The sequence below is a fragment of the Dendrobates tinctorius genome, unplaced genomic scaffold (assembly GCF_039654945.1).
Source record: "Dendrobates tinctorius isolate UK_male_01 unplaced genomic scaffold, ASM3965494v1 ptg000158l, whole genome shotgun sequence".
Lineage (NCBI taxonomy): Eukaryota > Metazoa > Chordata > Amphibia > Anura > Dendrobatidae > Dendrobates > Dendrobates tinctorius.
In genome coordinates, this window is record NW_027361825.1 from 10,773,650 (window position 1) to 10,787,554 (window position 13,905).

General features: G+C 40.3%; 1 protein-coding gene across 50 annotated transcripts in view; it reads left to right on the top strand.

Annotated features, from left to right (window-relative positions):
* LOC141051825 (uncharacterized) overlaps nucleotides 1-13,905 on the top strand; it is a 91,254-nt gene that overhangs the window by 3,181 nt on the left and 74,168 nt on the right. For 49 of the 50 annotated variants that reach the window (XM_073548856.1, XM_073548858.1, XM_073548876.1 and 46 more), the window contains exons 2-4: nucleotides 2,765-2,788; nucleotides 7,231-7,266; nucleotides 12,554-12,604. In XM_073548856.1, coding sequence (XP_073404957.1) covers nucleotides 2,765-2,788; nucleotides 7,231-7,266; nucleotides 12,554-12,604 — 111 coding nt within the window. The remainder of the gene's footprint in view (nucleotides 1-2,764; nucleotides 2,789-7,230; nucleotides 7,267-12,553; nucleotides 12,605-13,905) is intronic. The other variant, XM_073548878.1, reaches the window with a different exon arrangement.

The window sequence follows — 13,905 nt, forward strand, 5'->3', positions numbered from 1 at the left end:
AAAAAAACATGTCTCTAATTAACGAGAGTGAAGGACGCCTCCTAACAAGGAACATAACCTCTAATTATACCAAATGGTGGTTACTTTATGCCCTAAGTACAATTAATAAAAAAACAGCTCTTTTTTATGAGCCAATTAAAGAAGCCCTTCCATGTAATCTGCCCATATGTGTTGATATTTTCCCCTACTATGGTATCCAGCGCCGTTCTGCTCATCTTCAGTGGTGTCACCACAATTATTATAGTAGTTATATTCTTTTACATAGGGAGCAGTATTATAGTAGATATATTCTTGTACATAGGGGCAGTATTATAGTAGTTATATTCTTGCACATAGGGGCAGTATTATAGTAGTTATACTCTTGTACATAGTAGGCAGTATTATAGTAGTTATATTCTTGCACATAGGGGCAGTATTATAGTAGTTATGTTCTTGTACATAGGAGCAGTATTATTGTAGTTATATTCCTGTATATAGGGGCAGTATTATAGTAGTGATATTCTTATACATAGGTGCAGTATTGTAGTAGTTATATTTTTGTACATAGGGGCAGTATTATAGTAGTTATGTTCTTGTACATAGGAGCAGTATTATAGTAGTTATATTCTTGTACATAGGAGCAGTATTACAGTAGTTATATTCTTATACATAGGTGCAGTATTGTAGTAGTTATATTTTTGTACATAGGGGCAGTATTATAGTAGTTATGTTCTTGTACATAGGAGCAGTATTACAGTAGTTATATTCTTATACATAGGTACAGTATTGTAGTAGCTATATTTTTGTACATAGGGGCAGTATTATAGTAGCTAGATTCATATACATAGAGACAGTATTACAGTAGTTAGATTCTTGTACATAGGGGCAGTATTATAGTAGTTATATTTGTACATGGGGCAGTATTATAGTAGTTATATTATTCTACATAGGGAAGTATAATCTATATAAATAATTGTCTTATCATGTATGTCTGTAACCGAAATCCTGCGTCGCTGATTGGTCGCAGCAGTTAGGCTGTGACCAATCAGCGACTGTTGCTTAGTCGTCGCGGCAACACGGCCGCATCGCTTATTGTACAGGCACATTACAGCCATTAAAGTCATCACTGCTGCGTCGCTCATTACACAGACACAGTCCTGTACATATACAATGCATTAGGTAAGAGCAGAACAGTGACTGCAGCTCTGGGTGTAACAGGAGTATAATACACTAGATGGTGGCCCGATTCTATCGCATCGGGTATTTTAGAGTCTCTGTTAAAATAAAAAATAGTTATATACTCACCTTCCGATGGCCCCCGGACTCTGTCCCTCCTCGCACCACGCGCCCGGCATCTTCTGGTTCCAGCAATACTTAGCGAGAAGGGCTGATGATGACGTCACTCTTGCGAGAGCGCGACGTCATCAGCGGTGTTTCGCGTAAAGCATTAATGGAACCGGAAGATGCCGGGAGCGTGGAGAGGAGAGAAAGAGTCCGGGGGCCGTCGGAAGGTGAGTATATAACTATTTTTTATTTTAACAGAGACTCTAGAATTCCTGATGCGATAGAATCGGGCCACCATCTAGTAGTTAAATATATTTGTACATAGGGGGCGGTATAATGATAGCTATACTTTTGTACATAGGAGCGGTATTATAGAAGTTATATTCTAGTACATAGAGGGCAGTATTATAGTAGTTATATTCTTGTACATAGAGGGCGGATTTCATTTAATGACAGCAACTGTGGGCACTTACCCAATCCCTCTAACTAGGGGCACCCTAGTCTATCCCTGCCCCCCGATTACCCCGAATGGTGGAGACGCCGGGGTCTCGTACCTTGCTATGCTCCTATCTTATCCCTTATCTATTCTCTTCTTCCCTCCTCCACCCAAAGAGGTGTGAGGCCGAAGTGTGTTGGAAAACACTAAGCTGACAGACAGGGGTTAACAGACTGAAATAAAAGAAAACTGGAATCATACAAATACAGACATGCTTACAAAACACCAAAGTGGGAAACGGGAGGAATAGGAGGCACAAACCAAATAAGAGAGGATAAGGATAAACACGCAAACCAACTCCACAAAGATATCTCCTGAAAAACTCTCCAACTGCCTACTGCAAGCACTACATTACTACACTCCTTCACCAGAAACCAGGAAGTAGAACTATTGCTGGCAACTCCCAAGTGCCAGTGGCGAGCATACTGTATATACCAGAGAGGAGTGGCCAACACAGAACAGCTGAGACAATTCAGGATGGAGATCTCCAGGAGATCAACTGAACTGATTAAAATGTGCAATGACAGAGCAAGGAGAACCAGAGCTGTTTAATAGGATGGTGAAAGCAGTTCTAATCAGTGCAGCAGTTCCTGTAACCAGACTCCGCCATCTTCTGTGAAAGCAGTTCTAATCAGTGCAACAGTTCGTCTAACCAGACTCTGCTATCTTCTGGCCCCTCTCTGTTGCGGTATCCCCGTGACAACTGTATTTTAATATATTATATATTTTACCAAATTTGGCAGTATAATCAGAGCCATTGTCAATAACACTGTAACATGTCATAGATATAGTGTCCTTAGTACAAGCCATCAATGTACTAGTTGCTAAGGTATGATCCATAGGACTCTCACCATTGAGGTCAGTTGGGCTATGCAGTAACCAATAAAGAAGTAAAAATGTGATTTTGGTGCCTACAGTGCAGCTGAGGTCAGTTATTAGATTTCTTTATCACTAATAATAATAAAGTATTGCAAATATCATTAATGTCTCTGTTTTCTTCCACAGTACCAGGATCAGCTGAAACCACAAGTAAGAAGATAGATAATATCCTAGTAATATTATGATTATTGATGTCATAGAACCCACAGTCCAATGATTAACATGTATAGTAATGTGGAGAAGTACAAAAATTACTGTATCTGGTTCTGCAATGGCAAAATTGGAATTTATAAAATAGAAAAGTGTATTCATGAAAAGGGGGTCATTTACTTTTGCACGTGAGCGACATCATTGCTATAGGGGTATTAAATGGAGTATTAATACAGAAGCTTTGTAAATGTTTACGTTCCTTTATAGGGCCATTTTCCGATGTTTATCGGCCCTTGGTCAGCAAAATCATTGTCAGTCCACAAACTAACCCAGATTGTTATGGGTTCCCCAAGGCCCTTGCATTTGCCTGGACTGGCTTCATATTAATGTTAATCCTATCCCAAATATTTTGGGGCTTATTAAGATAAAAAAAACACAATAGTTTGAATGGTTAAGGTATGGGGTTCATTTGATGTTTTTCCTCTCGCATGCTTTGCTCCTGGTAACTTTCCTCTCCTGGTGTATAAATAACTATACAATACGAAACAATGAAAAAGAATAACATATCTCTAATTAAAGAGAGTGTAGGAACGCCTCCAAACAAGAACCCTGTAATTATACCAAATGGCTGCTACATTATTTCCTAGTTACAATTAATAAAAACAACAGCTCTATTTTATGAGCCAATTAATATAACCTCAACCAGGTGAGTAATGTGTCCAAGTATTATGAAATTTGCAGAGCTGTACAGTTATGCAATATTACGAAGTTATTAGGGAGTCTGCATTCTAGCACTTATATTCTTGTACATAGGGGCAGTATTTTAGTAGTTATATTCTTGTACATAGGGGCAGTACTAGAGTAGTTATATTCTTATACATAGGGGCAGTATTAGAGTAGTTATATTCTTGTACATAGGGGCAGTATTAGAGTAGTTATATTCATGTACATAGGGGCAGTATTAGAGTAGCTATATTCTTGTACGTATGGGCAGTATTATAGTAGTTATATTCTTGTACATAGAGGCAGTATTATAGTTATATTCTTGTACATAGGGGCAGTATTATAGTAGTTATATTCTTGTACGTATGGGCAGTATTATAGTAGTTATATTCTTGTACATAGAGGCAGTATTATAGTTATATTCTTGTACATAGGGGCAGTATTATAGTAGTTATATTCTTGTACATAGGGACAGTATTATAGTAGTTATATTCTTGTACATAGGGGCAGTATTATAGTAGTTATATTCCTGTACATAGGGGCAGCATTACAGTAGTTATATTCTTGTACATAGGAGCAGTATTATAGTAGTTATATTGATGTACATAGGGGCAGCATTATACTAGTTATATTCTTGTACATAGGGGCAGTATTATAGTAGTTATATTCTTGTACATGGGAGCAGTATTATAGTAGTTATATTCTTGTACAAAAGGGGCAGTATTATAATAGTAATATTCTTGTACATAGAGGCAGTATTATAGTAGTTATATTCTTGTACATAGGAGCAGTATTATAGTAGTTATATTCTTGCATATAGGAGCAGTATTATAGTAGTTATATTCTTGTACATAGGAGACAGTATTATAGTAGTTATGTTCTTGTATATTGGAGCAGTATTATAGTAGGTATATTCTCGTACATAAGGGGTAGTATTATACTAGTTATATTTTTGTACATAGGGGCAGTATTATAGTAGTTTTATTCCTGTACGTAAGAGCAGTATTATAGTAGTTATATTCTTGTACATAGGAGTAATGTTACAGTAGTTACAGTATATTCTTGTACATAAGAGTAATATCATAGTAATTATATTGTTGTACATAGGAGCAGTCTCATAGTAGTTATATTCTTGTACGTAGGGGCAGTATTATAGTAGTTATGTTCTTGTACATAGGAGCAGTATAATAGTAGTTATATTCTTGTACATATGGGCAGTATTAAAGCAGATATATTCTTGTACATAGGGGCAGTATTATAGTAGTTGTATTCTTGTACATAGGAGCAGTATTATAGTAGTTATATTCTTGTACATAGGGGCAGTATTATAGTAGCTATATTCTTGTACATAGGAGCAGTATAATAGTAGTTATATTCTTGTACATACGGGCAGTATTATAGTAGATATATTCTTGTACATAGGGGCAGTATTATAGTAGTTATATTCTTGTACAAAGGAGCAGTATTATAGTAGTTATGTTCTTGTACATAGGGGCAGTATTATAGTAGTTATATTCTTGTACGTAGGGGCAGTATTATAGTAGTTATATTCCTGTACATAGGAGCAGTATTATAGTAGTTATATTCTTGTACATAGGGGCAGTATTATAGTAGTTACATTCTTGTACATAGGCGCAGTATTATAGTAGTTATATTCTTGTACGTAGGGGCGGTATTATAGTAGTTATATTCTTGTACATGGGAGCAGTATTATAGTAGTGATATTCTTGTACATAGGGGCAATATTATAGTAGTTATATTCTTGTACGTAGGGGCAGTATTATAGTAGTTATATTCTTGTACATAGGAGCAGTATTATAGTAGCTATATTCTTGTACATAGGAGCAGTATTATAGTAGTTATATTCTTGTACATAGAGGCAGTATTATAGTAGTTATATTCTTGTACATAGGAGCAGTATTATAGTAGTTATATTCTTGTACATAGGGGCAGTATTATAGTAGTTATATTCCTGTACATAGGGAGCAGTCTTATAGTAGTTATATTCTTGTGCGTAAAGGCAGTATTATAGTAGTTATATTCTTGTACGTAGGGGCAGTATTATAGTAGTTATATTCTTGTACATAGGAGCAGTATTATGGTAGTTATATTCTTGTATATAGGGGCAGTATGATAGTAGTTTTATTCTTGTACATAGTTGGTAGTATTTTATAGTGGTTATATTCTTAAAAATTAAAAAATGAAGCAGCAGGTTGAATGCCTGACCACGGTTCAATTTTTTTCTCTAAGGGGCTGCCAGAAATAGTAGAGGTAACCACTTACGGAGTGAATAGAGCAGCGGTGGAGCATGTGCTCTAAGAGGGATAAATGTGCCCTATTCTACCAATCATTGCAAATCCTAGCAGTCGGGCACCCTCACTGATCAATAAGTTATTACCTTTCCCAGGATACAGTACATGATAACTTGCTTTTACCGGACAATCCCTGTAAGCTCCTGACAGACTTCATGGTGCTGTGGAATTGTGGGCACACCGTATCATACACATAATACATAATACATAACGATGCCATCATGCTCATGATAACCGAGGGAATCGAAATCAGGATCATAGTGCTACAAGGCAATCACGACACCATCCTAATATATTGCAGTTTTATATGGGCATAAAATGGGCACTCTATGGTGGGTTTATATGTACTGTAATCCTTAATTATACCCTAATATACAATTTCTTTTAATCTTGATCAACTTCTGCTCCAAGTACGGGTGCATTCTTCTTTTACTCGGAAGTAGTATAGGAGTCACTTACCCATCAGTAGTGAGACACATTCCTATATAATGGAACAGAATATTTGGTGCCATCGATACAAGTATTTGTGCGCAGCGCCTCCTGCTGGTGCTTATATGACTGCATCCTTAGAGTGTGTCCAAACGCTGCTTTTTTCAAGACGTTTTTTCGTGCATAAAAATGGTGCGTCAAGAAAAAAGGAATGAGATTTCGGAAATGTTATGCTTTCTGTTGTAATTGCGTATTTTAACCATCATTGAGTTTTTTTGTTTTCATATCTGCAGCATGTTAATACTTTCAGCTTGTTTGCAGTGTTTTTCACCCATTTCAATTATGAAATGTATCAGAAACGCACTGCGATTTTTAGCTCAGAAAAAAACTCAAGGTTTAAACAGACCTAAATGCTGCTGCAGCAGAATTACTGTTAATGGAGTGTTTCCAAGATGTAATGGTGTTTGTGCAGATCTTCTGCTGCCTATCAGATGAATGGAACCGATACAAATGGAGAACTTTTGTACCACCGCTGTACACTGCGCATGCTCAACCTAATCAATCTGCGCTTGCTCAGGCTCACGGCACAGGGGAGAAAGGCAGTGCGCTATAGACAGACAGCGGTGCAACTTTGCGTGCTCCACCTAATTCCCAAGAACTAATCTAGGGCACCTCTAGTAGAGACGAGGCCTAAACGCATGGTTAGACAGGATTTGTTGTAGATAAATGATTTACTTTACAAAACTGAACATAATTGATAACATTCTTTCATGTGCAAATAGTACGGAGTGAGATGCATTTTTCATTTTGGGAACGTCCCTTTAAGACTGACTTTAGGATTTACTGTACTGCTAAAGTAAAAAACTGCATTGTTTGAATACCTTATAGACCCGGTGAAGAATAGGAGTATAGCGCCACCTAATGCTCATTTGTTTGTTATGTTTCTTTTGTAAACTAACGCTTTGTATTCCTTGACAGTCCCATCGTCAACATCATCACCACCTCCAACCACCGGTCAGTAATGCTAATAACCCTCTGAAGACTGCCCTATGGTGGTCTTTGGTTTTCTGCATTCTGTTACTCTATACACTTAAGGACCAATCACTATAAGACCAAGCAATGAGCAAGTGTGCTAGGATAAGGTGTTATCCGAGCTCGTGTCTTAATCGAGAGTCTTCGGTGTGCTCTAAAAACATGTTCGAGCCGCCGTGGCTGCATGTGTCGTGACTGTTCGACAGCATGTTTATTTGGTGCAAGTTTTTTTAGGTCTTTACAAAGGGGGTGTGGTTTACAGAATAATACTGTTGCGCAGCCTAACAACACGCCCCTGAGGATCCCGTGAGCCATGCCCCCTTAGAAAACTCCATCTTTGATGATACCAGCCGATACCAGTACCCCACCTCCACCTTGCTGGCGTCTGAGTCGGAGTGGAGCTCTCTGGCCTTTACTGATTCAGCCTCTGGCCCATCCATCTGGCCCATCAAGAGTCTCTCTCATTTCATCAGTCCATAAAACCTTAGAAAAATCAGTCTTACGATATTTCTTGGCCCAGTCTTGATGTTTTATCTTATGTTTCTTGTTCAAAGGTGGTCATTTTCCAGCCTTCCTTACCTTGGCCTTGCCCCTGAGTATGGCACACCTTGTGCTTTTTGATACTCCAGTAACGTTGCAGCTCTGAAATATGGCAAAACTGGTGTCAAATGGCATCTTGGCAGCTTCACGCTTGATTTTCCTCAATTCATGGGCAGTTATTTTGCGCCTTTTTTTATCAACACGCTTCTTGTGACCCTGTTTTGATATTTGCCATGAAACGCTTGTTTGTTCGGTGATCACGCTTCAAAAGTTTGGTAATTTCAAGACTGCTGCATCCCTCTGCAAGACATCTCACAATTTTTGACTTTTCAGAGTCCGTCAAATCTCTCTTCTGACCCAGTTTGCCAAAGGAAGGGAAGTTACCTAATAATTAAGCACACCTTATATAGGGTGTTGGTCATTAGACCACACCCCTCCTCATTACAGAGATGCAAATCACCAGATTTACATAACTGGCAGTTGGCTTTCAAGCCTATACAGCTTGGAGTAGGACAACATGTATAAAAAGGATGATGTCATCAAAATACTCATTTGCCTAATAATTCTGCACACAGTGTAAGGGTTAAAAGTTGACCAGCGATTTTTCATTTTCCCAACAAAATTTACAACACCATTTTCTTTTAGGGACCACCTCACATTTGAAGTGACTTTGAGGGGTCTATATTATAGAAGATACCCAAAAGTGACACCATTCTAAAAACTGCACCCCTCAAGGTTCTCAAAACCATATTCAAGAAGTTTATTAACCCTTCAGGTGCTTCACAGGAATTTTTGGAATGTGAAAAAAAATGAACATTTAACTTTTTTTCACAAAAAAATTATTTCAGATCCACATTTTTATTATGACAAGGGTAACAGGAAAAAATGGACTCCAAAATTTGTTGAGTAATTTCTCCCGAGCATGCCGATACCTCATATGAGGGAGAAAACCACTGTTTGGGCATACAGCAGCGCTAAGAAGGGAAGGAGCACCATTTGACTTTTTGAATGCAAAATTTGCTGGAACAATTGATGGACGCCATGTTGCTTTTGGAGAGCCTCTGATGTGAACCCTCTGGTTCTTCATGCTCTGATGAGCATATTGAACCCTCAGGTGCTTCACAGAAGTTTATAACATTGAGCCATGAAAATAAAAAAAAAAATACGCTTTTAGTCAAAAATATTGCATTTTCATAAGGGTAACAGGAGAAACTACACCATACAATTTGTTGTGAAATTTTTCCTGAGTATGCCGATACCTCATATGAGGGAGAAAACTACTATTTGGGTGGACGGCAGGGCTCAGATGGGAAGGAGCATCATTTGACTTTTTGAATGTAAAATTTCATGGAATCATTAGCGGACGTCGTGTCCCATTTGGAGAGCTCCTGATGTGCCTAAACAGTGGAAACCCCCACAAGTGACCTCATTTTAGACCCCTCATGGAATGTATTTAGATGCGAGGTGAGCACCTTGAACCCCCAGGTGCTTCACAGAAGTTAATAACGTTGAGCCGTGAAAATAAAAAAATAACATTTTCCCCACAAAAATGATATTTTGACCCCAAATATTGCATTTTCATAAGTGTAACAGGAAAAATTGCACCATACAATTAGATGTGCAATTTCTCCTGAGTACGCCGATACCCCATATGTGGGAGAATACTACTTTTGAGGCACAGTTTAAAGCTCAGAAGGGTAGTGGCGCCATATAGGAGTTAAGATTTTGCTGGAATGGTTCGAGGTGCCATGTCACATTGGCAGAGTCTCTGAGGTGCCAGAACAACAGAAACCCCCTATATGTGAACTACACTCCCCAATGGACTCTTCTTGGGGTGCAGTGATCATATTGACACCACAGGTGCCTCACAGAATTTTATACCATTGAGCGGTGAAGAAAGAATGAATTACATTTTTATCACTAAAATGTTGCTTTATCCTCAAGTTATTAAAATTTTAAAAGGGCTAATAGGAATTTGCTTTTTACAACAAACTCAGGTCCATTTTTTCCTGAGTGCATCAACACCCTACATGTAATCGGGAAATATTTTTCAGGCACAGTGCAAAGCTCAGAAGGCAAGGAGCGTTAGATTTTACTGTTATGGTTTGCAGATGCCATGACCCACTGAGAGAGCCCATAAGGTGCCAGAACAGCAGAACCCCCCATAAGTGACCCCGTCACACCGTGGGGTCTCCGATCCAAAGGTAGAGGGGCTGTCATCCCTCTGTCAGCTCCCAGAATACTGCATTCATGTCAGATCGCAACATTTCGGGGGTTAAAGTTAAAGTGCCGGGAGAGGTGCGGGACCCCTCCTGGAACTTAGTGCCAAGTGTGCGCTGCCAGAATCAGCTGACACCCGGCGGCGATCGCCTGCGCGCCCCCTGTGTGCGCAGTTGGATCGCCCGCCAGGGCAGTGGGGACACTCGGTACCGTGCTGCTTCTTAAAAGGGGCAGTGTCATGGCAGCGGTGACCCGGTCCGTGGCCCTGGGCATCCAATAAGAGGGGTTATTTACAAGGGAATAAAAGAGTTTGTAATAAAGTGTTTGTGACACCTGTGGTGTCTGATCAGAGGTGACCAGCGCTGCAGTGCAGATCCTCTGGGACTGATGGTGTGATGCAGCAGAGTTGGAATAGCTCTCCACAGGCAGAGCTTGGTCCCAGGGCAGATGAAAAATGTTGAGGGAGATGGTGATGTAGTATTTGGCAAGAGATGTAGCAGTGCTGAGAAGGTGTTGCAGAAAGAATTAAAAGGACACAACAAAGTGCAGTTTCCTTTACCTTTTACTGAGCTGTGTAGGTACAGTCCAGGGCTCAGGTTACAGATGGTTCTGGAGTCGGTCAGCCTGAAAGCAATTTGGGAATCTCCTTATTCAGGTGGGTTGTGAGGTCTCCTCTCTAGCACTATTCTCTGAGGTACTTGCTGTTGTGAACTCTACTCTAGTTTCCTCTCTCTTTCTGACAGGCAGCTGTAGCCTGCTTCAGGGATCGCTCCTCTCTGGCGTCCCTGGCTCACACGTGCTACTGTGTAGTCGAGTATCAGTTGGGGACAGAGGATCTGCGGTCTTCTGTCCTCTGGTTTCTGCTGTTGGGACTTCAGCTTCCACACAGCCTCGGACTCCGGAGTCTGGTCTTTGGCGTTCAAGCCTGGGGGTGAGCTCTGCTATTGCTCCTATTCCCCAGCTTCTCTCCGCAGTCCTGTCTTCACCCTGCTCAGCCATTAACTCCTCACTAACTTCCTGATTCTGACCAGAGAGCAGCTCCCCAGAAGTCGGGTTTAGAGCTCCCTCTGCTGGCCTGGAGCAGGAACTGTGCTGTATGCTGAAACTACCTCATAAGGGGATCCCTTCCTTGCTTTCAGGCATGACATCACTCCCCTCTGGAGGGAGGCAAGGCCATTGTGGCAACCGAACTCCTGGGGTGCCACACGGGCAATCGCCTAAATGTAATAATCCGTCCCTCGTCAAACAGGCCCAGGTTACATGGACAGATTATTACGTCTAATGTTAGAAAGTGGTTAACAACCACAACCACTGCTCTTGTGACTACTGGTGAGTTCTAGGTACTTTGTAATTAAAAGGTAAGATACTAAAACAATCCCCAAAATCTCCTTAGAAAAATGAGTATCACATAACAGGGCTCGGTGCTGTATGCCATTTCTGACTTCTCTTCACACTGAGACCCATCTTCTAAACAGGAATTTGTCATATGTGTGTTGTGCTGTGGAATTCGTTCAGTACTCACTTGTTCGGGAGTCCTTGTTACCTCTCCCCATCTTTCGAACCAGATACAGCTGCACACATAACAGGAGATTTTTGGTCCGGTTCAACAGGTTTGACTTTACTGTGCAAAGTCGTATACTTTCAGCTATGGCATAAACTATGAGACGCAAAGTCCTCTGTTTGATGTTCCCTTTGCCCGTGGTGTTATTAGTTTTCCCTCCACTCTGCTCGACCTGCTCCTGCCTCAACCTTCACTGTTGGTACCAGGGGTTTCCTATCCAGCAGTGCAGCGTCCCTGAGGCCCACCATCTTTCTCTCTCACTGTGACCTGACTGGCCTCTTCCTCCAAGGGAAGATAGAGTCATGGATACCGATTCCTCTCCTAACTCCTATTCTCTGGACCATCCCAAGATCTGCGCAAAACTTCGGATATCTCCTCTTGCTAGTAGGGAGACTTGAAGCAAATAAGTCCATTCGTCGCCTAAAAACCCACTGACCTTGAACCCCTTGCTCTCTGACACTTCCTCACTAAACTCCTGACAGAACTCAACCTCTAACTTGATTGAACTCTCTAGGAGGAAGTGTTTACTCTTCTTATCTGATCTTACCCCTCCCAGTAAGTGTGCTATTCCCAAACTTTTAACTATATCTTACCCAGAAGTGTGAGCGACTGATCACCATAAAGGGAAATCCTCATTTTCCTGAAATAAAAAAAGTTTACATTACATTGTAATGAATCCTAAATAAGAGACAAATATAAGAAAAAAACTTTTCTGTTACTATTCCGATTCCTGGAGATTAACAACTTTGCCTTTTTGCCTTCAGATTTAACCACATCCACAACCTCAGCTAAAACTACTCCACCTATTACCACTAGTAAGCTTTGGGTATTTTAGTCATGAAAAAACTTGAATGCAAAAATGCAAACTCCCCATATGTTTAGAATGTGTCTTACTCGGGGGATGGAGTTTGATTTGTTTCGCTTAATAACTTTTCTTTTTTGCTGCAGCTCCTGAGACATCATCAACTCTGACTACAGTCACTTCGGTTGTTACTACAGGTGAGATTTAGATGTTTTGTCAAGAATAAAAAAAGAGGAAAATAAATGAAGTACAATGAAATTCTTAGTCAGGGGACAGAGGGGGGACATCATTGCCACTATATTTGATGTTAATAATGTTGCTTTTTGCTACAGATTATACAACATCAACAACCCCAACCACAATAATAATAATAATAATAATAATCTTTATTTATATAGCGCTAACATATTCCGTAGAGCTTTACAGTTTAACAGTTTCAAAACACAAGTCTTAAGTAACAACATTAACAATACAATAATTAAAGCAAAATAAGACGACCCTGCTCGTGAGAGCTTACAATCTACAGATACAGGAGATACAGAGTACATGTGTGTATTTACAATGATGTATTTACAATGATGGACCAGCCATCTTCAGGGAGTGAGGGTAGATTGAGATAGTGAATGGGCTACACACACACACTTCAGTGACTACTGGTGAGTTCTGGGTATATTGTTGTTAAAAATTAAGACAATAAAATAATCCCAAAAATCCCCTTATAAAAAATGAGTTACTTGAATGTATCACCTAAGTTATTTATTGTTTTGCTCCCACTCCTGCCTCATCCACAACCCTGGCAACTACAACTCCCTTACTGTTACCTCCAAGTACGTTTTTGAAATTTTTATGATAAAAGACCAAAAAAACAAAGATCAAAATAACTTTGTAGATGTTTTTGGCTAAAAATTAGATAGCAGAGTAGTTTAAAAGCTGTTCTCTTCCTGATACAGCTCCACCTGCATCACATATTGGCAAATTTTCTTGCTCTCTTCCTGGTCTTTAGGGATGATCATGTGCTCTCGACCATTCTCTTACTGCTGAGACACAGTAATTTATGTTGTATGTGGTCCAGGGTGACGAGGTACGTTTAGGCGTTGAGCCGCTAGTGCACGAGGTACGGGACTTACCAGGCTACCTGAAGCTTGTCCTGGTGTACCGGGAACAGTATCCACACCTTTTGACCCACCTCTTATTTCCTCCCACCAGCATTCTGGTTGTACCATCGCTTCTGGTCAGCCTGGGCTTACGCCATATTATGGTGCACCAACTGCTTCAAGGCCTGCATCTTGTCCCGGAAGCACACAACATACTCGATTAGTCTGTGAGTGGTACGGACTGGTCACCAGATGATGCACCTGTATCTGCTTACAGAGGGACTCCATCAGCTGCGACATGAACTGGGTCCCTTGGTCAGTGAGCATTTCCTGGTGAAAACCCACTAGGTTGAAAATCTCCAGTAAGGCAGTGTCCACCTTGTCAGCATGAATGGAGGACAAAG